The sequence below is a fragment of the Salvelinus fontinalis genome, chromosome 24 (genome assembly GCF_029448725.1).
Source record: "Salvelinus fontinalis isolate EN_2023a chromosome 24, ASM2944872v1, whole genome shotgun sequence".
NCBI lineage: Eukaryota > Metazoa > Chordata > Actinopteri > Salmoniformes > Salmonidae > Salvelinus > Salvelinus fontinalis.
Genome location: NC_074688.1, coordinates 19,347,892 through 19,375,666, shown reverse-complemented (window position 1 = coordinate 19,375,666; position 27,775 = coordinate 19,347,892). Strand labels below are relative to the sequence as shown.

The 27,775-nt window shown below is 41.9% G+C and overlaps 1 protein-coding gene across 4 annotated transcripts; it reads right to left on the bottom strand.

Annotated features, from left to right (window-relative positions):
- Positions 1-27,775, bottom strand: LOC129822088 (alpha-2-macroglobulin-like). Of its 4 annotated transcripts, none has more exons than XM_055880009.1 (36): positions 27,618-27,775; positions 26,687-26,870; positions 25,264-25,420; positions 25,029-25,081; positions 24,515-24,535; positions 24,162-24,330; positions 23,946-24,030; positions 23,569-23,683; positions 23,317-23,428; positions 23,125-23,234; positions 22,753-22,920; positions 22,355-22,591; positions 22,106-22,169; positions 19,898-20,043; positions 18,628-18,777; positions 17,890-18,117; positions 17,542-17,632; positions 17,316-17,448; positions 16,851-17,076; positions 16,566-16,692; positions 14,756-14,877; positions 14,267-14,318; positions 14,022-14,105; positions 13,540-13,716; positions 12,986-13,067; positions 11,407-11,563; positions 10,743-10,817; positions 5,375-5,540; positions 5,077-5,273; positions 4,556-4,771; positions 3,742-3,860; positions 2,506-2,596; positions 2,196-2,264; positions 1,872-1,977; positions 1,407-1,448; positions 1-495 (listed from the first exon to the last, which is right to left on the bottom strand). In XM_055880009.1, exons 1-36 carry the CDS (start codon positions 27,692-27,694, stop codon positions 473-475), a joined length of 4,431 nt encoding a protein of 1,476 aa, XP_055735984.1. In that variant the 5' UTR covers positions 27,695-27,775; the 3' UTR covers positions 1-472. The 4 variants fall into 4 exon arrangements, with proteins under 4 accessions (XP_055735984.1, XP_055735986.1, XP_055735985.1 ...); XM_055880011.1 differs by having other exon boundaries at positions 17,316-17,424; XM_055880010.1 differs by having other exon boundaries at positions 17,545-17,632.

Below are 27,775 nucleotides of genomic sequence, written 5' to 3'. Positions count from 1 at the left end.
TGTGGTTTGAATTCATAGCAACATGGCCATGGTTTTATTAAAACATGCATTTCATTTTCAGTAGATGCAGTCATGTGCATTCTCATCATCGCAGTAGAAACACTGAAATGCTACTTTTGAAATAACGATCTCACATAATCACTTTAGTAATAGCAGTTTTAGGGTTACAACAGCAGGTTGTGACATGTTAGCACAAATCAAAGTAACAAAACAAAATAAACACAGTTAAGGTAAAATCCTACAGCCTATCTCTGCCCACCTTTTCAAATTGACATAAGAAAAAATGTGTTCACTTACAATATTAAAAACGGTTTATGAGTTTGTCAATGTGGTCAATGTGTTACCATGAACTATAAGCATCAAATTAAATAAATTGAGAAAATTCATGAGCTCTGCCTAAAAAAACATTCCTACGTATGAAAGCACTTGGTTGAGCCCGGGTCCAGTCAGCTTGTGATTGGCTCTCTGTCTGTCACACTTCATTGATTTCATCACCTGTGAAAATGTCAAACATCAATAGAACATTCCCTGCTTGTCCTAGGATCTTACTCTATAAAACAGTGAACATATACACATCTTCACAGGGCCGGCTCCAGGCATAAGCGGTTGCTTAGGGCCCCCTTGACCAAATAAGGGTTCTCCTATGGCGACAGTCAAAGAACCCTTTCAGAAGGGGGCCCACCCAAAGAACATCCAGCCAACTTGACAACTGTGGAAAGCTTTGGAATCAACATGGGCCAGCATCCTTGTGGAATGCTTTCAACACCTTGTAGAGTCCATTTCCTGACGAATTGAGGCTGTTCTGAGGGCAAAGGGAGGTTCCTAATTTTCGGAATACATCGTTTTAGAGGGGTGGGGGGGGGGGGGCACTCAGTCGGGATCTCAACTCTGCTACGTTTTAGAATTGTAGAATACACAAGGTGCAATTTCAAAATGTGGTTGTGCAGACACTGACAGTCACCCAAATCTGCCATGTTAGCTAACGATTTTTAGATTGACCTCTCTGACCTCCAGAGAGCCCCTCATTGATTTTTTAAGTGACTCTCATATCATTAAGATGGCATAAGTCTTGGCAAAATGTTTAGAATTACAGGAATTTAGCTGTAAAACTACACAGTTTTTCTCTCTGCCACAAGGCAAAATGAGTAGCATTGCATGTAATTTGTTATAAAATTGCTAAACTTCTCCCTGCCTCTTGGCAAAATGTGTAGAATTGTAGAAAGCTTACTTTAAAACTGCAACCTTTTCTTTACTCCCCATGACAAATGTGTAGAATTGCAGGAAATTAGCTTTACAACTAAAATACTTCTCTGTCGTCAAGAGGGGGGCCACTGAAATGTTTTGCCTGCAAGGTGCGAATCTGTATGAGACATGTAGGTTTGGTTGTAGAAAGGTTATGTACTTACTCTCTGCACATGGGGAGCTGTATTCACTCACAGCTTCATCACCTGAGAACAGAACAGATAATGCAGAGGTCAGTTTCTTCTGCTAACTTTACTTCCCTTTCAGTCAGTCAACATCATTAAACTCCCACTTCAGTGGTGAACCAATGGGCCCACTGGTGATGTCTTGTTTCCTTCTTTAGGGAACAAGAGTTATGTATGTAGCCCAGACAGGTTGGCCAGTGCCACCAAATATCAAATATTTCAAAGAGAAATGGGTGGTTTGGAAACTGATTAATTGAAACGTGTAGTCTCCATTAATAGACAAAAAGGCAACATCCAAACAACTACTGTATATGTTGTTATTTTCAATTCATGGTGCTCTTTTTCAAAGCACTAATATATCTGGGACTAATGTAGACTATGGGGAACAATGTTTTCGGCGCATGAGAAGACGTTTTTACTGTCGCTGTTAGATGGAATTCTTACTTGTCTGGTAGTAGTCATACACTTTCACCACAGCTGGTTTCAGATTCCTCACAGGCACATCCTCCTCTATGGCCAGGCTGTACGTCTTAGTTTCCTTCTGCTTCAGCTGGAAGAAAAGGAAATAATACATTTGACACTGCAGTTCAATGTTATTGATTCATATAGTGTTCCTGTATAAAACATCCACTACGGTCTTACTTTGATGTTACTGTTCAAGTTAAATCCAGTGTGTGGATGCAAATGAGACCACATCCAACTAGGTTTTCTGTAACCGATAAAGACAGCAACCTGTTTAGACGCAACATTCATTATTCATGTTCCTACCCCATCTAGGTAGATTATGACATGTCCTTCCTCCAGGTCAACTCGCTTGACAGTGGGGTCATTTTTCAACTGGAAGAACAGAACACAGGTTAACATTGTCATAGACAGTAGAACTGATATGTCCAAAGGACAACCACTGGCATTGACAATACTTACAGTTAGAACAGACGCCATTATCATTATTATATATCAACTAATCCTGGAGGGGATTATACTTAGGGCCAGGCGTGTTCCCCAACCTGGTAAAACTCCTGGCCCTGATTAAACTGTATATGCGTTCCCCTCAACTAATGCTCTCTTATTGACTCACAGGCCTGAGGGAGGACTTGTCCAGGACGAAGCCGGAGAGAAGCTTGACATTGATGATCACCATGTTGGTCTCCTCTCGCCGACCGTTGTACCTGTCAGTCAAACCGGGTCAGATGAAGGTAAGATACTGTATTACCCTAAAAAGTTGCAAATATGTATAAATCGCTCCATTTCCTAGTTGCTACAGTTCTACTAGTTTGCCTAACAAGGAGTAGCACAGTATGAGTCATAATACCCATAAAACCTAGAGGTCAAACAGGGAAATGACGTTTTGATAACCGTGTAAATCTCTCTAGGATAGGTGACTTTTATCAATATGTATTCACCTGTATTTTTCCCCCAAAAATGAAACGCTTTTTAGCTGCTAATATTGCTATCATAAAGAACTACAAATGCCATGATGATCTGGACGAGACTACCGAATCAAGGCAAAAGGTAAGAATATCTGGGTTAACTATCTAATGTTAAATGTAGTAATGAATAAATAGGCTACATTTCTTTCAATGGACAATTCTGTGAACTGTCTTGTACACATTTTTAATTGACACAATACCAGTTAGAAAAGTAGCAGATAGAGATGACGTGCAGGAGCTTGCAGGGATTTGTACTTTTGCATGATGTCTACATTGATGCTAATTAGCGTTTTCGCATCTGAGATAAATTGAGCTAAAAATATTGATAAGTCACTTTGTCCGAGAGAGATTTACAAGGCTATCAAAATGTCACGCCAGGTAAGCCTACACAACACACAGCCCTTATTTTAAGTGTTTCTAAAATGAATAGTAAAAAAAACGACCTGAACCATTTCCGTGCATAACTGCTAGGTTGTCTGGGTATTATGACACCTCCACTGTGGGGCTCTTTGGTGTAGAGAATCATTGTACCATCTCTACCTCTTTGAAATATATTTTCAATAACAACAAATATTGTATTTTCTGCTGTGTGAAGCTGGTGTACAAAACTGAAAGTAAAAGATGCAAAAACTAAATGTAAGAATGGGAAGCATAAAAATAGTGCACATAAAAACAGATCTACTGCTTCTTAGACTTGCTGTCAATGAGAATGACAGATCTATAACTCACATTTCTATGTGAATTTAGTTGGGTTGCCCAAAAAGTTACATATTGCAGCTTTAAAGATATTGACATCTACACACTGGTGGTTCAGTCACTTTTTCCACCTGTCCTACCAGTATCAGTCAGATGCTATTTCAAGGTTAAAAGGAATACCACTGTACCTTACATCCACAGACACAATCAGAGATTTCTTGGTGCTGTTGCATTTCCCCAGTGTCTCTGTTGAGATGTTAAAAGTAGAGAAATCAGGGGGAGGGGGAATATTGTAGTGCATGGCGATCTGAAAAGAAAACAGACAATACCATTGAGATGCATGAAATCAACATCCACATTTCAATGTACCGTACACAGGCATTTCCATTAATTGTCAGGTTTTGGCCAGGACTGTTCTGGTTTTTATCACTAGATGTCCCCATTGCACCTTTTTTGTACCTTTTGTTTTTTCCTTGCTCTCTTATTGTTTGCACCTGTATGTCGTTCCCTTGTTAGTATTTAAACCCTGTGTGTTCCTCAGGTCTTTGCTCAGTGTTTGTACGTTAGCACCCAGCCCCAGCCCTGCTGTTAACATTTTCTCTTGTTGGAGTTTCTAGAGGTTCTCTGGTATTGTTCTTGTTTATTTTGGATTAGTCTTTTGAGGTTTGTTTTTCCCCTTGCTGTTCTTACCACTTTGTGGATTTTCTTTGTACTTTGGAAGATATCTATTTTTGTCTCTTGGCTTTTGTTTTGGATGTTGTGGATTTATATTTTTGCCGGAAGATCTTTCCTTTGATTAAACCACCGTCTCCAGTACTGCTGTGTCTGCCTCATCTTCTGGGTTCTGCTGATTATTAGTGACTCTCACACCGGGTCCTGACATTAATGCTGCCACTCTAGGGTTGAAACGTTTTTGTGCAACAGTGGGCCCTACTGAACACAAACCAGACACTCAGTACTGCATGTAGAGAGGCAGCAAAGGGCAAATGACTGGAGCCTGACCTGCACAAACACGCAGCTCTTGCCCTGTGCCTTGATGTTGTAGTCCCCAGGGACCTCATTCAGCTGCTCCTCCTGATAGAGCAGCCTGTTGTTCTGATTCACAGTGAACTCCATATTCAGGCCTCCAGCTGAGCTCACACTGACTGCACTGGCGCCCTCTGGACTGAAGGTGGCAGCACCGTACTTGGCCAGGGCCTGCAGTGCTACCACTGTGTCCTGGTGACAGGGGAAGAAGAGGGAGATAATGTTGCAAATACAAATCTGGATGACTAGCTTGGGTATGGATGGAGAGAATCAATATAACAAAGCAATACAATAAGAATGTAAAATTAAATCACAACAAATCAAGGAAATCCATACAATGTGTTATGAAGTAAGGCTTTAATAAAATGTCCAATATGCTACATTTCATATAAAAATAAGTATTTGGTGTGATCAATGTTGAACCATGTACTAACAGTAGGATTGACAGGCAGATGAGGTGCTAGAGTGAATGAATGTCTACCAGACCAATAAAGTACCTGTGTGGAAGCAAAACCTCCGTAGGGGTTCTGCTGCTGGGCCAGCCAGCGGACGATGGCGGTGGAGTAGTCCAGCCCAAAGCCTGGCATGGAGGGGCCTGAGAGCAGCGCCAGCAGCACGTAGGATGTCATTTCCACCTCCAGAGAGTCCGTCTTCCGCCCAGAAGCCTCTGCTCTCTGCCAGTGACGATTGCCACCTGTGGTAATTTTCGTTGTCAGTAGAAACAGTGACTGTTTCACGGCAGTCAGACAGACAGGTAAAGACAAAGACATTTTCACAAAGAGACAAGACACATACCTGAGGTATCAACAATCTTGTCCAGGTGGGTGATGAGCTTGGCCCTCATGTCCTGGTTTTGTGCCAGGGTGAATGTGTAGGACAGCAGGGCTGTGGTGTAGGTGTTCTCCAGCTTGTCAGACACTGCTGCCTTCAGACACACCAGACTCTTCTCCACCATGGGGTCCTGACACACCCACATATAAATAACACAGTGTTGTGTTCATTAGGCACCAGACAGAGGAACACTGATTGAAACTGTGAGGGAATACCTGGACCAATAAGAAATGCTAATTTTCAGTTGCAAAATGTCTATGGGTTTTCCACTGCGTTCCCTATTGAATAGAACAAAGACCGTTTATCTGGTCTTTAATATGGGTATGAGTACTGAATAATGATAGCAATACAAATAAATTAACAGGTGTATGTATGCACAGTACCAGTCAAATTTTTGACAAATACAAATAATACTACTAATACTTTCCTTTACTTTGACTATTTTCTTCATATATTTTATATTTGAGATTCTTTAAAGTAGCCACCCTTCGTCTTGAAGACAGCTTTGCACAATATTAGCATTTTCTCAACCAGCTTCACTTGGAATGCTTTTCCAACAGTCTTGGAGGAGTTTCTACATATGCTGAGCACTTGTTGGCTGCTTTTCCTTCACTCTCCGGTCCAACTCATCCCAAACCATCTCAATTGGGTTGAGGTCAGGTGATTGTAGAGGCCAGGTCATCTGATGCAGCACTCCATCCCTCTCCTTCTTGGTCAAATAGCCCTTACACAGCCTGGAGGTGCGTTGGGTCATTGTCCTGTTGAAAAATAAATGATCGTCCCACTAAGCACAAACCAGATAGGATGGCGTATCACTGCAGAATGCTGTGGTAGCCATGCTGGTTAAGTGTGCCTTGAATTCTAAATAAATCACTGACAGTGTCACCAGCAAAGGACACCCACACCGCCTCCTCCATACTTCACGGTGGGAACTACACATGCGGAGATCATCTGTTCACATACTCTGCATCTCACAGACACGGCGGTTGGAACCAAGAATCTCAAATTTGGACTCATCAGACCAAAGGACAGATTTCCACCAGTCTAATGTCCATTACTCGTGTTTCTTGGCCCAATCAAGTCTCTTCTTCTTAATGCTGCCTTTCCTGTGGCGGTCCTCATGAGAGCCAGTTTCATCATAGCGCTTGATGGTTTTTGCGACTGCACTTGAAGAAACTTACAAAGTTCTTGAATTTTGGTTGAGAGAATGCCAAGAGTGTGCAAAGCTGTCAAGGTGAAGGGTAGCTACTTTGAAGAACCTGAAATATACTACATCAAACAAATTATTTGTCACGCGTGCCGAATACAACAGGTGTCACCTTACAGTGCTTACTAACCAACAGTGCAATTTCTAAGTAAAAAAATAAAGAAAGAAAGGTATTAGGTGAACAATAAGTAAGTTGTAACGGGTTCCGTCCTCTTCGTCTGACGAGGAGTAGTAGGAAGGATCGGAGGACCAATGCGCAGCGTGGTAAGTGTCCATAATGATATATTTAATAAATCAAACAGAACACTGAACGAAATTACAAAAGTACAAAAAAAACGAAACAGTCCCGTATGGTGAAAACACTAACACAGGATACAACCACCCACAAAACCCAAAGGAAAACAGGCTACCTAAATATGGCTCCCAATCAGAGACAACGACTGACACCTGCCTCTGATTGGGAACCATACTAGGCCAAACACAGAAATAGACAACCTAGACATACAACATAGAATGCCCACCCACATCACACCCTGACCAAACAAAACATAGAAACATACAAAGCAATCTATGGTCAGGGCGTGACATAAGTAAAGAAATAAAAAAGTAACAGTGAAAAATAACAGTAGCGAGGCTATATACAGTAGCGAGGCTATTTACAGTAGCGAGGCTATATTCAGGCACCGGTTAGTCGGGCTAATTGAGGTATTATGTACATGAATGTATATTCAAAGTGACTATGGATATATGATAAACAGAGAGTAGCAGCAGCGTAAAAGAGGGGTTGGGGGGGGGGGGGGGGGGGGGTACACAATGCAAATAGTCCAGGTAGCCATTAGATTACCTGTTCAGGAGTCTTCTGGCTTGGGGGTAAAAGCTGTTGAGAAGCCATTTTGTCCTGGACTTGGCGCTCCGGTACCGCTTGCCATGCGGTAGTAGAAGGAGAACAGCCAACACTAGGGTGGCTGGGGTCTTTGACAATTTTTATGGGCTTCCTCTGACACCGCCTGGTGTAGAGGTCCTGGATGGCAGGCAGCTTAGCCCCAGTGATGTACTGGGTCGTACGCACTACCCTCTGTAGTACCTTGCGGTCGGAGGCCGAGCAGTTGCCGTACCAGGCAGTGATGCAACCAGTCAGGATGCTCTCGATGTTGCAGCTGTAGAACCTTGTGAGGATCTGAGGACCCATGCCAAATCTTTTCAGTTTCCTGATGGGCAATAGGCTTTGTCGTGCCCTCTACATGACTGTCTTGGTGTGTTTGGACCATTCTAGTTTGTTGGTGATGTGGAAACCAAAGAAATTGAAGCTCTCAACCTGCTCCACTACAGTCCGGTCAATGAGAATGGGGGCGTGCTCGGTCCTCCTTTTCCTGTAGTCCACAATAATCTCTTTAGTCTTGGTTACGTTGAGGGATAGGTTATTATTCCGGCACCACCAGGCCAGGTCTCTGACCTCCTCCCTATGGGCTGTGTCGTCGTTGTCGGTGATCAGGCCTACCACTGTTGTGTCGTCTGTAAACTTTATGATGGTGTTGGAGTCGTGCCTGGCTACGCAGTCGTGGGTGAACGGGGAGCACAGGAAGAGACTGAGCCTGAGGGGCTCCTGTGTTGAGGATTAGCGTGGCAGATGTGTTGCTACCTACCCTCACCACCTGGGGGCGGCCCGTCAGGAAGTCCAGGATCCAGTTGCAGAGGGAGGTGTTTAGTCCCAGGATCCTTAACTTAGTGATGAGCTTTGAGGGTACTATGGTGTTGAACGCTGAGCTGTAGTCAATGAATAGCATTCTCACATAGGTGTTCCTTTTCTCCAGGTGTGAAAGGGCAGTGTGGGGTGCAATAGAGATTGCATCATCTGTGGATCTGTTTGGGCGGTATGCAAATTAGGGTCTAGGGTTTTTGGGATAATGGTGTTGATGTGAGCCAATACCAGCCTTTCAAAGCACTTCATGTCTACAGACGTGAATGCTCCAGGTCTGTAGTCATTTAGGCAGGTTTCCTTCGTGTACTTGGTCACAGGGACTATGGTGGTCTGCTTGAAACATGTTGGTATTACAGACTCATGATTCCATATGTGTTATTTCATAGTTTTGATGTCTTCACTATTATTCCACAATAGTAAAAATAAAGAAAAAACATGGAATGAGTAGGTGTGTCCAAACTTTTGACTGGTAATGTATGTATATAAACTCAATATTGTATAGCTAACCTTGTGGGGACACACAATTCAGTCACATTCAAAATCCTATTTTCCCTAACCTTACCCTTAACCCAAAAACCTAACCCTAGCTCCTAACTTTAGCACCTAACCCTAAAAATAGCATTTGACCTTGTGGGGACCAACAATATGTCCCCAGTTGTCCCCACAAGAAGAGTTAAACATGTCCACACACCACACACACACCCTCACACAGTGCCTGGTTCTCTCCAGACGTGACGCTTGGTATTCACGCCAAAGAGTTCAATCTTGGTTTCATCAGACCAGAGAATCTTGTTACTCATGGTCTGAGTCTATTAGGTGTCTTTTGGCAAACTCCAAGCAGGCTGTTATGTGCCTTTACTGAAGAGTGGCTTCTGTCTGGCCACTCTACCATAATGGCCTGATTGGTGGAGTGCTGCAGAGATGGTTGTCCTTCTGGAAGGTTCTCTAATCTCCACAGAGGATATCTTGAGCTCTGTCAGAGTGACCATCAGGTTCTTTGTCCTCCTTGACCAAGGCCCTTCTCCCCTGATTGCTTGAGTTTTGGGTGGTCAGCTCTAGGAAGAGTCTTTGTAGTTCTAAACTTCTTCCATGTAACAATGATGGAGGCCACTGTGTTCTTGGGGACCTTCAATGCAGCAGAAATGTTTTGGTACCCTTCCCCAGATTCATGCCTCGACACAATCCTGTCTCGGAGCTCTACGGACAATTCCTTTGACCTCATGGCTTGTTTTTTCTCTGACATGCACTGTCAACTGTGGGACCTTATATAGACAGGTGTGCCTTTCCAAATCATGTCCAATCAATTGAAATTACCACAGGCGCACTCCAGTTGTAGAAACATCTCAAGGATGATCAATGGAAACAGGATGACCTGAACTCTATTTCGAGTCTCATAGCAAAGGGTCTGAATACTTATGTAAATATGTTATTTCTGTTTCCATTTTTAATAAATTAGCAAACATTTCTAGAAACCAGCTTCAGCTTTGTCATTTTGGGGTATTGTGTGTAGATTGATGACAAAAACATTCAATTTAATCCATTTAAGAATAAAGCTGTAACGCAGGGCTGTCCAACCCTCTTCCTGGAGATTTACTGTCCTGTAGGTTCAGTCCAATCCTAGTTTAGCATATCTGAATCAGCTACTTAAGGTCTTGTTGAGCAGCTAATTAGTAGAATCAGGTGTGTTAAATTAGGGTTGGACTGAAAACCCACAGGACAGTAGATCTCCAAGAAGAGTGTTGGGCAGCCCTCCTGTAACCTAACAAAATATGGATAAAGTCAAGGTGTCTAATACTTTCCGAATACACTGATGGATATATAGAGATGTATTTCGATCTATGAAATAGTGGGACGGCTAATGTCACGTTCCTGACCTATTGTTCCTTTTTCTTTTATTTATTTCGTTGGTCAGGGCGTGAGTTGGGGTGGGTTGTCTTTGTGTGTTTTGTCTAGTTTAGGGTGTGTGTATTGTTTAAGGGGTTTTTAGTATGTATGGGGATGTGTTCAGTGTAGGTGTTTAGGAAAGTCTATGGTTGCCTGATTTGGTTCTCAATCAGAGACAGCTGTTTATTGTTGTCTCTGATTGGGAGCCATATTTAAGGCAGCCATGGGCTTTAGGTGGTTGTGGGTAATTGTCAATGTCTATGTCGCATGTGTGCACTTAGTTCAGGTTTAGCTTCACGATCGTTTGTTTTGCTCATTTTGTAAGTGTTTGTTTTTTCCTTCATTAAAAGAAGATGTATTTTTCACGCGCTGCGCCTTGGTCCTCTCTTTCTCAAGAAGACGATCGTGACAGCTAAGCAGAAACATCCCCTAGGTCTGTACATTTTGTGATAAAAGCACCAAATGTGGCCTTCTTGTTTATCAATATGATGTAAAAAGATATGGATAAGGAAAGAGAGAAAGGTCAACCGGTGATAACTCACAGTAGTGTTGCCATCCAGCTCCAGGAGTGCAGCGGTAATGTAGGCAGTGAGCGACACTTGATCCCCGACCCCTCCCTATAACACCAAAGGATGACAGTAAACTTCATCCAACATCATACAGTACTCTCAGGTGCTACAGAGTTTCAAAGTCACTCTGATATCGGCCGATATCAGGCAAAAATCATTGCAGTGTTTAAAACAACATTTGCATGGTATGGTGCACCAAGATAAAGAACAGGCTGGGAAAACCTGTTCAGCCCTTCAGATTCAAGTGTACTGTTGTGTAGATACACAAAAGATGTCAGGACTAGTCAGACTCCGGTAACTTTAGGGAGGTGGTGTGTTTTCAGGACAGGCTAAAACATGCTTGGGATTCTTGTTGTGCTCAGCACGTGCTTTTTTGGGGCACACGTGGGGTCCTAAGGTCCTCCTGAACAGTACATTATCCCAGGTGTCAGTGCAGGATGAATTATATAAAGTACATATATTTGATGTTACGACTATGTATTGTTATCAAGTTACATTGCACTAAATAGAATGGGACACTTTTGCACCAGAACCTCCTGCTGAATCTCAGCCCTTAACGTCACCTTTTCACATTAGGCGGTAGCAGTAAGATACTCTTCCTCCTCTTATTTCCAGCTAAGCTCTGATTCGCCTTTACCTTCATGCCGTTATGGAAGAGTTTCCCCACTGATGTGATGCAGCCATCCTTCTGCTGGTGACTGGCCAACCAGGCCTTGGCCTGGGCAATGTGGGCGGGGTCCACAAAGATGTAGGGCTTGGCCCCGCCAAAGGACTTCAGCACAAAGGAGGTGAGCCTGAGAGGACACAGGGAAGATGTTAATGGAGTTACTAAGACTAAACTCAGCAAAAAAAGAAACGTCCCTTTTTCAGGACCCTGTCCTTCAAAGATAATTCATAAAAATCCAAATAACTTCACAGATCATTGTAAAGGGTTTAAACACCGTTTCTCATGCTTGTTCAATTACCATAAACAATTAATAAACAATTAAAACTTAGGACACTAAAGAGGCCTTTCTAATGACTCTGAAAAACACCAAAGAAAGATGCCCAGGCTCCCTGCTCATCTGCGTGAACATGCCTTAGGCATGCTGCAAGGAGGACTGCAGATGTGGCCAGGGCAATAAATTGCAATGTCAGTACTGTGAGACACCTAAGACAGCGCTACAGGGAGACAGGACGGACAGCTGATCGTCCTCGCAGTGGCAGACCACGTGTAACAACACCCACACAGGATCGGTGCAACCAAACATCACACCTGCGGGACAGGTACAGGATGGCAAAAATAACTGCCTGAATTACACCAGGAACGCACAATCCCTCCATCAGTGCTCAGACTGTCCGCAATAGGCTGAGAAAGGCTGGACTAAGGGCTTGTAGGCATATTGCAAGGCAGGTCCTTCCTGCAGGCTCATCCTGACATTACCTTCCAACATGACATTGCCTCCAGCCATACTGCTTGTTCTGTGCGGGATTTCCTGCAAGACAGGAATATCAGTGTTCTGCCATGGCCAGCGAAGAGCCCGGATCTCAATCCCATTGAGCACGTCAGGGACCTGTTGGATCGGAGGGTGAGGGCTAGGGCCATTCCCCCCCAGAAATGTCCGGGAACTTGCAGGTGCCTTGGTGGAAGAGTGGGGTAACATCTCACAGCAAGAACTGGCAAATCAGGTGCAGTCCATGAGGAGGAGATGCACTGCAGTACTTATCGCAGCTGGTGGCCACATCAGATACTGACTTAGTTTTGACACCCCCCCCCCCCTTTGTTCAGGGACACATTATTCCATTTCTGTTAGTCACATGTCTGTGGAACTTGCACAGTTTAGGTCTCAGTTGTTGAATCTTGTTATGTTCATACAAATATTTACAATGTTAAGTTTGCTGAAAATAAACACAGTTGACAGTGAGAGGATGTTTCTTTTTTTGCTGAATTTAGATGTGGTGAGCCTTACCTAAACTATGGATCATAGAATCTAGATAAGAGTGGCTAGTAGCCATACTGTATGTGCTGAAAGCCAACCCTAACTTTGCCACGATAACAAATCGGCTTCAGCACATCCTAATATGGATTTGAGACGATCACATTCTACCTTTATTACATACTGTTAACACCCTTAAATCAAATGTCATTTTCTAGAGTGACTTAAAAAAAAAATATCTAAATTGTGGAAATATCTAAGAGACGGTATTATGACTGTGTGGACTTCCAATAAACTGACCAGGTGTTTCCAGACTCATCACTCTGCCCAAAGGCACTGTAGGAGCCATCATCATGCTTGTAGTTGAGCTCTCTCTGGTAGCCTGCAACACAAATGGCCAAATGAACAAACAGACTCCTTCTAGCGACAGGTACTGTACATGGAAGGTGCAGTTAACTGGTTTTGTGCCAAATATAGACAACATGATGTTGCTAGTCAGAGGGGAGATGCACACAGAAATGATCAGACTACAAACTGTCAGAGACCGTGATCATCTTTGCAGAATCCTGTTCAATCACAGCTCATTATTTAAAAAGCACAAGGCTTATTGCAAATGATCTTGTCAGATCCCATTCTATGTATTAAATTAAGCATTTGCCTTCAGAATAGATAGCAGCCTATTTACCAGGGTTGTGTCCAGTAGGGAGATTTTTTTTTTAAATGCTATTGAGTAAAATAGGGAGTGTAGGCTGTAACTGAACATGTCTGATAATAAATGCTTGTTTTTCGTTGCAACATATTTTAAACCAGTTTTGTTATGTTGTGCCTTACTGAACCAGACCCAGCTTCCTCACCACTCTCTAAGAAGCCTGTGGCCCTGGTCTGGATCTCCTTGGTGAGCTGCCTGGTGCTCTGCAGGTAGTTGAGGATGTAGATGTTGGGAGCAAACAGCACCATGTTCTGCTCTCCACAGCCATAGGGCATCTTCAACAGGCTGTCCAGGTTCTTCATGGCCCGGCCCATCAGGTCGCCTGGTGAAAGAGACCAACCATTGAGGCAAGCAATCAAACATTGGTCTCTAGTTAATGGCAGTTATTTGACCTGCAGATCCCTGTTCCTTACCCTAACGTTAATCAATGCTTATCCCTATCCTCACCCATGACCTTAAGGCAATCATAGATCTGCAGGTTGAATAGTTTAATATCCACTTCCCCCATCATGAATAGAGGGATGAAAAATCCTTGCCTACACTTCATCTGCACCAAAAGGAAAACATATCCTGAACATTTTATAAAACTTAGAATTAGGTGTGAAAACTCAGACAGAGTATTCTCACCTAGTACTGAGAGGGTGGCCTTGGCAGAGCCCTCCACAAACACCTCAGGCAGCTTCAGAGAGATGTCCTTCTCCACTGGGCCCTCTGGTGACGCGAGACAGATATATGAGACAGACTGAGTGACTTGAAAACCGGTATAACCAATTAAAAAGTATTTGTCATCTAAACCAAAACAAATACACGTCAACTTAATCATCAGGGTAATTATGAGAAAGTAAAATGACTGATAGAGGTCAGGAGATCACCTGCAGGGCAGAGCAGGGCGTTGTGGCTAACCGTCTCCTGGGTTCCCTCGGCCTAATAGAGGGAAACTGACTTTTTTCAGGAAAAACAGCACCAAAAGAAAAGTCTAATGATGACAACTCTAGTTCATTCGATCCTAGAATTTATATGGTAATCACTTAAAGGTTATTTAAATGTTTTTGACCTGAAAAGTAGACTGTTCAGATAAGTCTACGTCCCAGGCCGTCTGTTGTGTCAGTCCAGCTATACGACTCAATCCAAAATATATGCATTAAGTAATTGACAGATTACATTTTTCTTCAAACTTGTAAAAATATTTCCTATTTATTTATTATGCATCGGCCGGTGTATAACTGTATTTGAGCTTAAAACACCAAACCATGCAGGGGATATAAAGTCTAATGTATTTACCCTCACCCTAGTGCTACTGAAAACATGTTATCAATGTGGGAGAAAGAACAGTGGATTTGCTATACAGGACAAACACTCACCTCTACCAGCAGTGTTTGCACAATGGTGTCAATGCGTCCTTTCTCTGGCACCGTGGCCACTTCGTTTCCGCAGAGCTCCTCAGTCTTCAATGCCTCGGCGCTCACTTTCACACTCACCTCCCCTATAGTTCAGGCCAGGGAGACATTAACATGCAAGTCTGGACCAGTCATCCATCAGCCTGCCCCTCCATCTGCTTCCTCCCTTTCACCCTCTCATCCTAAAGTTAAATCTAGACTTGGTTTCTTCTATCGTTCTATCGCTCCTCTTTCACCCCAGCTGCCAAACTAATCCTAATTCAGATGACCATCCTACCCATGCTAGATTATGGAGACGTAATGTATAGATTGGCAGGTAAGGGTGCTCTCGAGCGGCTAGATGTTTTTTACCATTCGGCCATCAGACTTGACACCAATGCTCCTTATAGGACACATCACTGTACTCTATACTCTTCTGTAAACTGGTCATCTCTGTATACCTGTCGCAAGACCACTGGTTGTTGCTTATTTATAAAACCCTCTTAGGCTTCACTCCCCCCTATCTGAGATATCTTCTGCAGCCCTCATCCAACACCCATTCTGCCAGTCACAATCTGTTAAAGGTCCCCAAAGCACACACATCCCTGGGTCACTCGTCTTTTCAGTTTTCTGCAGCTAGCGACTTGAACGAGCTGCAACAAACACTCAAACTGGACAGTTTTATTTCAATCTCAATCATGGACACTCTTACTGACCGTTGTGGCTGCTTTGCGTGATGCATTGTTGTCTCTACCTTCTTGCCCTTTGTGCTGTTGCCTGTGCCCAACAATGTTTGTACCCTATTTTGTGCTGCTACCATGTTGTGCTCCTGCCATGTGTTGCTGCCATGCTGTGTTGGTCTCTCTTTATGTAGTGTTGTGTTTTTCTCTTGTCGTGATGTGTGTGGTGTCCTATATTTTTTACATAATTTATTTTTAATCCCAGCCCCCATCCCCGCAGGAGGCCTTTTGATAAATAAGAATTTGTTCTTAACTTACTTGCCTAGTTAAATAAAGGTTAAATAAAAACATTATTTAAAAAAAGAATCCTCTAGCGTCTCCTCAGTCACTCATGTACCCTGGCTCAACTGTTCCCTCCCTCGTTCCTTCCTAAACCACCCACCCTCGTTCCTTCCTTCCCACCCACCCTCATTCCTTCCTTCCCACCCACCCTCATTCCTTCCTTCCCACCCACCCTCATTCCTTCCTTCCCACCCACCCTCATTCCTTCCTTCCCACCCACCCTCATTCCTTCCTTCCCACCCACCCTCATTCCTTCCTTCCTTCCCACCCACCCTCATTCCTTCCTTCCCACCCACCCTCATTCCTTACTTCCCACCCACCCTCATTCCTTCCTTCCCTCCCTCCATTTATTCGATACCCCTGAGGGAGATCTTTCTGAGCACATCAGATATCCCTCTTGACGTTAGTACAAGCAATTGTCAACATTTCTTTACAGGCCTAGGATATATACAAGGAATGTATTTGAGCCATGTCTAATAGATACCTAACTGAATATTCTTACATTTCAGTCTGACGAGAGCTGTGCGAAGTGAATAACGCTGTCCTTAGGCACTACAGTGGTACCACAGGCGGCAAAATTCCCATCCTACCCCCTCTTTGGCCCTAACCCGTCAACATTTGCATTAATTAAGGATCTGGATAGGTATACGCAGTTTAGTGGAGTTACCAACATATTTATTACACCTTACAGAAGAGTTAGTGGGAAGGACCAAGGTGCAGGGAGTACATTTGGAGCCTTGTGATAGATTGACAGAGAGTAATGTATGGCTCACCCAGAGCAGTTGGGGTGAGGATCCACTTGAAGGTCCTGCTCTCTTCAGCACACAGACACAGGGTGTACTGGCAGCCTTCACATGGCCTGGCTGTGAACTGGTCCGACTCAGCTAGAATCACCTTCACCTAGGAGAAACACATGGGGTCAATCTCAAGTCTTTCCTAGATTCCATGTGTCCTCTTCTCTCGTCCTTAATGTCAGAGTGTCAGGTTGTCTACAGGGACTATCCAAATGAAGTGGGACTGGAGAGGTAAAAGAAATAGACAATACTGGGAGGGTTTACCATGATACACTTGGAGAGGTAGTTGAACACTGTGGCCTTGAGTGTGAACACCTCCCCCCGGATGACAGAGTAGGGCAGCGTCAGGCTCACAAAGAAGGGTTGGAAGGCAGTGAGGCCAGTGTTGGGAGCCAGGCCAAAACCCACTGAGGAAGTACAGAACGCCCCTGCAGCCCACTTAGTGATGGTGTCAGGGACAGTCTTCTCAACATTCACCTTTCCTGTATCTCTGGTGGTAAAAAGGGTGCAATAAAACAAAATGTATATTACCATTTGAACACATGGTTTATGGTCAATTCAAAAAAGGTTAAATACCCCCCCCCCCCCCTTAAAAACGACCCCTTGGACAAAAACATACCTGTATTCCCCTTTTACAAGGCATTGTCAGCTCAGCACCCCATCAAAAGGGATGTGCGTTAAACTAAATAGAAATTGGACTACAAATATGGTGTCTGTTACAGTGCTTACCCCACAGGCACCAGGTCCCAGATCCAGGTCTCAGGGAAGTATGTGCGGACGGTCTCCTTAGGCCCGTCAGAGGCTTCAGCTCCTGAGCCCTCTTCCATCATGTAGGCAACTAACAATGGAGCATCAATTTCATCTACGTATTTAAATAGGATAGATGCAAATAGAAACCAATCCTTTATTAGGTTAAGACTAAGACTAGAAAGGTTCACACATTAGCGTATCATACCACCTTCCATATCGTCCTCCATAGAAAACCTTAGGTTACAGTCAAAAGGTTTTTTCACGTCGGAGTTGGTCAGGATCTTGATTCCAACTTCCTAAAATTAAAAAGTACAGAAAATTCTAAAAACAGTGTCCAGAAATAAAGGCCATATCATACCTGTATTTCTGTTTAGCTAAATTATGTGGGTGATAGTTTTAAAACCCAAACATTTTTGTAGATACTGTGTACATGTCTTTCTACTTATTTCTGAAACATCACTTCACAGATTGCATTCCATTTTAATTTATTCAGTGTCTACTTCAAAAAGATCGCATTTTAGCTCGAACCTCTTACTTAAAATGAGACTCTTACTTTAAAGATGTTGTAAACGTCGTTTTTGTCGTTGTTGGGGCCAAACCAGAATGAGCGTTTTTTCCTATCAGGTACGGGTGTTGCTTCCAAATCCTCAGGTATAGGTGGATGGGGCACCTCCATCTCCTCTTCAATGATTGAAGGAAATGGTAGGCATGGGTAGGGGTCAAAGTCTTCTACTCTGTGTGAATATCCAGACAACTTCTGAACAGGCAGCTGACTGAAGACCTGCAGAGAGAGAATATACCTCTTGTAATACTGACTAGATCATCCACAGCATCTTGACATGGTCAGAGCGTGGTCAGAAAGTGATCAGAGGTTACAGGGTGAGTACGAGGTCAGTGCATAGGATAACACCTTGGTTAAATACATATAGCAAATACTTGATTTAGCTTGAGTGGTACAAGAGAACCAATGGAATAGTCCCAAAATTTTAAACGTTAAGTATCAGACAGTTGTTAAAACATGGTTAGAAGAAGCTGAAAGTAAGCCGGATCCTATCTTGAAATACATGGGTGCACAAAATCAATGCCAAAGGAGGATTTGTGTGATCGTGGTTAAGCTTCAGCTTAGTGTGGTGAGTCAATGGTTAGTAAGTGGATGGGCTGTGTACTGTCCCAAATTGCACCCTACTCCTTATATAGTGCACTACTTTAGACCAAACACCTTTGAGGCCCAAAAGTAGTTCACTACATAGGGAATAGGGTGCCATTTGGGACGCACACATGGAGAACGTACAGAGTCTAAACTGAGCTCCTGTTCAGGCTGCAGCAGCAGCACACTCTGGTCGATGGCCCTGAGAGAACAAAGAGACCCCGGGTGGGCCTGGAGGCTCAGAAAGGTCTTCTCCCCTGGCAACTCCTGGAGGGACGAGAACTTCAGGGACACCTGGAGAGGAGAAAAGGAGAACACATCCCAGCAAACGTTTAAATATATCTTCTGTGCCTTTAGAAAATATTCATACCCCTTGACTTACACCACATTTTGTTCTGATCCAGCCTGAATTCAAAAATTGTTTTAATATGTTTTTTCCCCTCACCCATCTACACACACACAACAATAACAAAGTGAAAACATGTTTTAGAAATGTTCGTAAATATATTTATAATGAAATACAGAAATATCTCATTTACACAAGTATTCATCCCGAGTCAATACTTTGTATTAGCGCCTTTGGTGGCGATTACAGCTGTGAGTCTTTGGGGGGTTAAGTCTCAGAGCTTTGCACACCTGGCTTGTACAAAATTTTCCCATTGTTCTTTAAAAAAATATTTATCAATGATCAACAATCAACTTGACAGAGCTCAGACAGCCATTTTTAAGTCTTGCCATAGATATTGAAGTCGATTTAAGTCAAAACTGTAACTCAAGAACATTCAATGTCGTCTTGGTAAGCAACTCCAGCATAGAATTGACCTCGCTGATGACAAGCATACCCATAACACAATGCAGCCACCACCATGCTTGAAAATGCAGTATGACGAGTGGAACTAAGAGATGTGTTTTGTTGGATTTGCCCCAAACAAAACACTTTGATATTCAGGACATAAAATTAATTTCTTTGCCATAATTTTTGCAGTATTACTTAAGTGCCTTGTTGCAAACAGGATGAGGACCACACAAAATGTGAAAAAACACAAAATGTGAAAAAACACAAAATGTGAAAAAAGTCAAGTGGTTTGAATACTTTCTGAAGGTTACTGTATACTAACATATATGTCCAACACATTGGTTCATTTCAAATACAGTAGCAAAGTGATGTGCATATTGGAACAGAGCCCACATATAGTAATAGTGCTAGAGTCCTGTGTAGAGGAACAGAAACATACCCAAAGATTTTGTGATGATCCAAGAGGTGCAGTTGAAGCATTTCATATCGTAGTCTGATGCAAAGTCATTTTGGAAATCGATTGTAGTGCACGTTGCCCCGATATATCCATATGGCTCAGGCTCTCTGATGTGACATTTTGACATCTCATGTAGCTGGTGAAAGGTGCCTAGGACCTACCTTGTTTTTCAGGCAGAGGTGAATGGGGAAGTCTCGACTGTCTGCTACTGCCTCCCCATCAGGCAGCATGGTATACACCACTACCTGGGCTAAAGGGGTCAGCTCAGGCATTCGCTGCAGCGAGAGCGTCAGCTCCCCTTGGTTTACTGAAATGAGATGGACAATGTGATTGAAATTAAGTCACTGTAAACCACCAGCCATCCAATACGGACATTGTGATCTGTGATTAGTCTATGAAATGTAAATATGCTTTGCACTGTGCAGTAAGAACTTGTATTCAAAATATTCAATTTTATTTGGAACGGCAAGCCAGATAAAATTAAAAGGGCCTATTTATATAACGAATATGAATTCGGAGGGCAGAAATTATTAAATATTAAAGCATTAGACCTCTCACTAAAGGCATCAGTCATACAAAAGTTATACTTAAATCCAAACTGGTTCTCTAGTAGATTGGTACGAATGTCTCATCCTATGTTCAAGAAGGGCCTTTTTCCCTTTATTCAGATTACACCTGCTCACTTTCATTTGCTTGAAAAGGAAATAATTTCCAAAATATCTTTATTTTTTAAACAAGCCTTAGAAAGTTGGTTGCAATTTCAGTTTAATCCACCTGAAAGGACGGAACAAATAGTACAACAAATCTTGTGGTTAAATTCAAATATAGTAATTGATAAAAAAACTGTATTTATCGAAGAAATGTTTAAAAAAGGTATAATTTTTGTGAATGATATCATAAATAGGACTTGTGGAGTAATGTCACACATGCAGCTAACACAGACATATGGAAATGTTTGCTCTACCCAAAATTACAACCGATTAATTGCGGCATTACCACAAAAATGGAAGAGGCAGGTGGAAGGGGATAAAAGTAAGGAACTTGTATGTCGGCCTTATATTAAAGAACATAAATGGTTAAAGAAAAGTGTGATAAATAAAAACATATACCAATTTCATTTAAGGACCAAAAAACTTACAGCTGTGCCATATAAATTGCAAAATAGTTGGGAAGAGATTTTCGATGTACCCATTCCATGGCACATGGTTTATGAATTGATACGCAAAACAACGCCGGATTCAAAACTTCGAATTTTTCTATTTAAATTATTGTACAAAATTCTTGCAACTAATAGAATGTTATATATATGGGGGATACAATCTTCCCAGCTCTGTAGATTCTGCTGTGAGGAGGCAGAGTCATTAGACCATTTATTTTGGTATTGTCCGCATGTAGCTCGTTTTTGGTCACAGGTCCAGGAATGGTTGAAGAACTGCAACATTTGCGTAGAACTAACGCTACAGATAGCAATACTGGGGGATTTGAAAAGCCATAGTCAATCAATCAATAATATAATAATTATTTTAGCAAAAATGTTTATTTTTAATTTACAATCCGTGGAAGCTATGAGAATAGGAAGATTCAAATATTTTGTGAAGCATCACAGCACAGTTGAAAAATATATGGCAAATAAAAATCCGAAATGGATGATGTTGGAAGATAGATGGGAAAGGTTGAGTGGAGCTGAAGGGTGGGACTAATAACAAGATAAACAATGTAGGGCATACGGGATCTGTGAAATGTGTATAGGTGCGGAGCTATTGTGAAATAGCACAGTTACAAGTGGAAATCAAACTGGATGGACAACAGAAATAGAGGAAGGACTAAGAACAAACAAGAGAGAACTATTATAAAGTAGACTGTGTCTGTAAAATGTGTATAAGATGTATAAATTGAAGGTAAAAACAGAAATGTTTATCAGTTTACTCCAATTGGGGGATCGGTGGTAGGGTTTGCGGGGAATAATAATAAAGGTATACTCTTTAAAAAAGTATGTATGTCTATGTAGGTATGTGTATGTAATAATATGTATATGTATGCATACGTGAATGGATATATATATTTACCCCAAAAAATATGGGGGATTGGAAATGATGCAGACAATTACATTGGAAGCAACATTCTTTCCGCAATATTAAGCTGATCCACCCCCCCCAAAAAAAAAGAAAAAAAAAAAGAAAAAAAAAGAACTAGTATTGAAGATGTAATCTGGCTGATTGAATCCTGTTGAGACAGATTTTCATCCCATGACAGGTTAATGCCATTAGGCCTTTCAACAAGGTATATTCTCTAATCAAGTGAGGTTCTGTGAAGTCCTAAAGAAAAAATGTCAGGAAGCATTCGGGAGAATCCAAGACCAATTCATTTACCTTTTCCTTCAATAACGGCCACAGGAAGACGGCCATGCTGCTGAATGCTGCCTCTAGATATAACCTGGGACATAAGATAACTTTTCAGCTGCATGTAAAGTATTGCACGGTTTGCCTGATCCATTCTTAAAATCTTTCCAGACATGACAATCAAATACCAAAGTAAGTAATATATATATTCCGAAAACCACAGACAAAGTAAGTGGAAAAACAGGTTGTATTTTGAGTGAAACATCCCTTTAACCTTACCAGATAGAAAAAGTCCAGGGTCGTCTGTCCCTTTATCAGCTCCTCCCCCTGGATGATGTAGCGAGCAAGAACAATACCGTCCTTTTTACAGGAGAACTTCCCTTCGCCCTGCATTATCTTCACAAAGCTCTTGCTCTTGGAATAAAACTTCCTTGCGAAATGGTTAGCGGATGTATATTCTGGTCTACGCACACTGCGCATGTACGGATAATCCTTCTTAACCTTTTGATAACGAGCCTGGTTGAAGAAATACAGAAAATATATGAAAAATAAACAATTGTAGTAACCTTAAAGAATACACCATGAGAAATGAATGATCTCTTTCTGAACAAACATTTTCATATTTAAATAATATATCATTAAATATTTAACAGAGGAAGACATGAGTGACAACTGACCGACAGAGACACAGACTCAGAACTCCACAGAGAAGTGTCTAGAGAGAAAGAAGCAATGCCCTTGCTGTCTGTGGTGAGAGTCCAGTTTTCAGATGTGCCACTGTTTTGTAGGAAGAGATACACAGGCTCATTGGGAATGGGAGTAGAGTCTGGACCGGTCACTTTGATCTGAAAAAACAGGACAGGATGACTGCAGACGTCCAATATACTACATGTAAACTCCCATTGCACACAACACATCAAAATCATGGTTTAGATGCTACAAATGATACGTTAACATTTATCACAACTTCTTTCACAAAGATTTTCCTGAGCAATCCGTTTCCCTGCAGTGTTATTAAAAAGGCATTTGTTAATATATTTTGTCCTCACCTTCCCCTCGTATGCAATCCCTGGTTTATATGCTTGGGGCACGTCCTCAAAACTGACAGTTATGATGACATTGGTGAAGCTTGCCTTACCACTACCTTTAAGGATGACCCCTGGAGAGAACACAGGCAAGGGTCAGAGGTTAACAGTTAAACATGTAAACACCTCTACGTTAAAGATGAAGTTCTCTCCTACCCGTTCCATATTCCTCCATCTCAGTCTCCACTTCAAAGTCATCAAACTTTGATTCATTTAAACCGAACCGGGTCACGTCAATAATTTGGGTTGCACAACCAGTTTTGTCCGTCTAGGGAGAATGAGTACAGTTATTGTAGGTCAGCTTAGCTCCTCTATGAAAGCATGCTTCCATAAACCTCACAAATTTCACCACAGTGAGTTCCATTTGTCATCAAAGGATTTAGCGTAACAAGAATAAAAAATACTTACTTTCATAAGATACAAGTCGCAGATATTACTAGAATCATATGACCAGTAACGTCGATTGGCATTTCTGCAAACTTTCGTCGTGACAGACCCCAGCACTGGTTTTCCATAAGTGTATCTAGAAACAAAGTCACCAGAAGAATGACAATTCAATAATGGTAAACACATGTGTTGTAAAAATAGAAACAGCTATGAACATGAGCAAGTATCAAACATGGGACAGTATCTATAAAGTATAGTCTTTGCAACACACACATTAAGTCCTAATATTCTGCCCATAAAATGGCCTTGTTTAAAAGATTGTTTGTCATTATCATTATCTTGCTGGTCATTATCATCTTATTGTCTGTCATGCTCGGTCGATCATCTTAGTCACTTACTTTCCACAAACTCTCAGTGTTGCTTGTTTGTCCAGAATAGTTATTGTTTGGGGAAGATGGACTTTCACCTCATATTTGGGCAACACTGTAAAAAAGACATGTTGATATTACTTCTTCATTGTCTGTTGAACTACACCAAAAACAAATCACAGACCACCATTTAAATCACCATGTAATCACAATGTAAAAACAATAGAATCAGACACAAGACATCACCATATTCTTTGATGTCAAAGTTTTGGGAGGTTTGTTCTCCCTTCTCATTCCATGCAGTGATGACGTAACTTCCTTGCGTTGCCTCTGCAGACATGGGGTGGGACAGGTCCAGAATTCCACTCACTGTTGACTGGTTCAACCACTGAGCAATGCGGTTGGAGTTGGGGTCCTGTATACAGATTCATAATAGGTTGAAGGAAGATATTTTTGTTACAGAGGCAGGCATTGTATCAATTCATGCCTCAGTACATATTGGCAGGTAATATTTTTGAAGAGAGATCCTGACATTATTATTGCTTATGTTATATATGCAGATTTGGTTTTTAGGTGCAATAGATGTGAATGAGTCTCACCTGAAGTTCCACTGTTTCATACTAGAAAAGAGAAACAAACATTCAGCATTTACATTGGGCCCCCCCAAAATAAATTCAAACTTTATTTGTATTACTACCCAGAATTGTTTGGTGTCAGAAATGGGTTTAAAACATTAAATACATAACTTTCCAAAACAGCTTCCACAGTACAGGCATCTACAGAGCTACAGTACAGAGCAGGCCTTGAGATCCTGTTGATTCAGATGCTCTGACCAAACAGCCGAGCTAAATGAACTCTGACCACATGTTTGCTTATCCACCCACATACACTCACCCACACTGCCCCATAAAAAAAATGGGACTGCAAGAGAACGAAATCATTGCTCCATCACGTCCCTTCCTTACTCAACTACAGTAAACCTCTCCCAAATGACACAGCACCTCCCTAGAATGTTCCAATGCTGACTAACACCGGCTGTCCTGTACAACCCAACTTAAAAATGCTTTGAAAGACTAACTTTATTTTTATTGAATAACACTGAGAGTAACTTACCATCTGATTGAATGACAAGAAACTAGCATCCAGCGAGACGATTCGGAACTTGACTGGAAAAGTGGTAGAAACATTTATCTATATAGCATCTGTCTATATACAGTATATTCATCATCCATTTCAGTAATGACCTTTCCTCAATATAAGTATGTATAATTATCATTCAACATTATTAACAGACGAAAAGGGTCAGTTTAGTACATTATTTGATCAATAATGAAATGTATCTAACTACCTGTCTGTCCAGGTTTGTAGACTGGTTTGTCTGTCTGGAAAATGGTGAGGAATCTTTTGGGCTTGATAAAGATCTTGGTCTTTTTACTCATCTCATCCTTCCTCCCCTTGATGCTGACATGGACAGTGGCCACACTGTCAGCCTTCACTGTGGGTACCTGCACAGCAATGGATGTTTTTTAGAAGTTCTAATATTCTCTAGCTCCTAACCTTAGCTTGGCTCTCCTAACAGTAGTTTGAGAAGAGGGCTTTTTGTTAAAATGGTGGATAGTCATACTTCACTATGCTGAGGTTAAAATAACAGCTATTACATTTCATAGGTTGGATCATTTTGCATACAGCCTGGAAACCAAGTTGAGTTCCACACAACATGACTGACTGACCAAACTATTCAGAATAAAAGACTGAAATGAATGTGTGTTGTTGAATGAATGCGCATAGCTAGCTTGAGTCTAAGAATAGTGTTTTGTTTAGATAAAGAATGACCAGTACAGAAGAAGAGTCAGGAGTTTCTGTCAACTGTTATCTGATATACACAGAGTATACAAAACATTAAGGACACCTTCTCTTTCCATGACAGACTGACCAGGTGAATTCAGGTGAAAGCTATGATCCCTTATTGATGTCACTTGTTAAATCCACTTCAATCAGTGCAGATGAATGGGAGGAAACAGGTTAAATAATCATTTTTAAGCCTTGAGACATGGATTGTGTATGTGTGCCATTCAGAGGGAGAATTGGCAAGACAAAATATTTAAGTGCCTTTGAACTGGGTATGGTAGGTGCCAGGTGCACCAGTTTGTGTAAAGAACTGCAACACTGCTGGGTTTTTCACACTCAACAGTTTCCCGTGTGTATCAAGAATGTTCCACCAACCAAAGGACGTCAAGCCAACTTGGGCCAGCATCTATGTAGAACGCTTTCGTCAACAAGTAGAGTCCATGGCCCGACAAATAAAGGCTGTTCTAAGGGCAAAACTCAATATTAGGAAGGTCTTCTTAATGTTTGGTATACTCAGTGTATGTACAACTAGTGGGGGTTACTGTTCAACTAAAATCAATATGAAGCGACGCACAGGTTGTGTAACACCCAACACTGACGGGAAGAGACCCAATTCAAAGTGTCAGCTACTATTAAAGCCGATGGCTCCGGTCAGTGTTAGTTAAGTAAACAAATGACGTCAACATTTAACAAATTGGCTTGTTGACTGTAGTCGGGATGCTTTTGCATGTGAGAAGATAGAATAGGGCCACATTCAGTAGATCACATTGTTGTGGAACTTTGCAGTTAGAAATGTCATAGATAGAGCTGGCATGATTCCTTAATCTACATGTCAGAGAGGCATGTTGGCTCTACATAATATATTTCTATCAAAGCCTTCCACAATGTTGTAGCCTGCTGAACACAGCACAGTTGCAGCTGACCTGGAAGGAGGTGCAGCGATAGAAATCCTGTGTTACGGCTTCCTCCAGTAGAATGGTGCTGCTGCCATCCTCCATCTCCATCGACACCTTCAATGACAGAGGCTCTGTGGTTTGGTGGACCTGAGCACAAAGTTTCTCTGTGGTCCCTCCTACCACTTCCGAGCTGACCGTCACCAGGTAAATCCTTAAAGGGGAAAGAGTCAGCATGAATGCAGCTGTGGTAATAATACTTAAGTGGCAGTGTACTCAAACTGCTCCTTTGTTCCTCTTTTTGTTCCTACTGTTTTAAAGTTGGGGACAAAGTTATCTTAATCGTCTCTGGCTATGTGCCCCACTCAGAGAGGCCAACCAATGAGAAATGGAGGACACAATTGATTTTGTTTTGGACAGTGTTAGAGGGAATACCACTGAGTTGTCTTAATGGTCTGTCAACCATGTCTTGGGGATGATTAAACAGAGAGACATTGGAGGAAAGCACACCAATAGGGGAGCGGTGTCTGTCAACATCTCTCAGGTGCACATTTAAGGGCTAACTCTATTTGAATTTTCAACCCAAAAATCTATAGTTCTAATTGCCAGCATGTCTCACAACATGTGAAAAGCCTCACAACATGTGAAATGCTCAGAGAGAAAGAGAGAGGTCCTGTGGCCTTACCACTATATTTTTTGCATTATTATTCACACATGGAGACAATTGCAAGCAGACATTCAGTTATATCAGTACATATAAACGATTACATTATGTCATATTAGGTTTATAACTAAAATAATTATATTGCTCAGGTGGACTATTCTACACCTGCAAGTGCAACGTGTGCAGAATACGGAGTAGAATTAATTATGTTGCATGCAGAAAGACATGTAAATACAAATTGTTGATTGTGTGTTTAATCTACTACCAACTACATCAAATGTTTTGTAGCGTACTTACGTTTTGAAGGTGCTCGATGTCACAGTTTGTAAAATCACTGAGGTGATCAATACAAGGGAAAGTAAGTGGAGAGCCATGGCAATAGCTTCGGTACACAGCCGGTCTTCCTCCGCACTTCGAAATGCTCCCTTCCCTCGTCCAGATGAGATGGTCAGAAA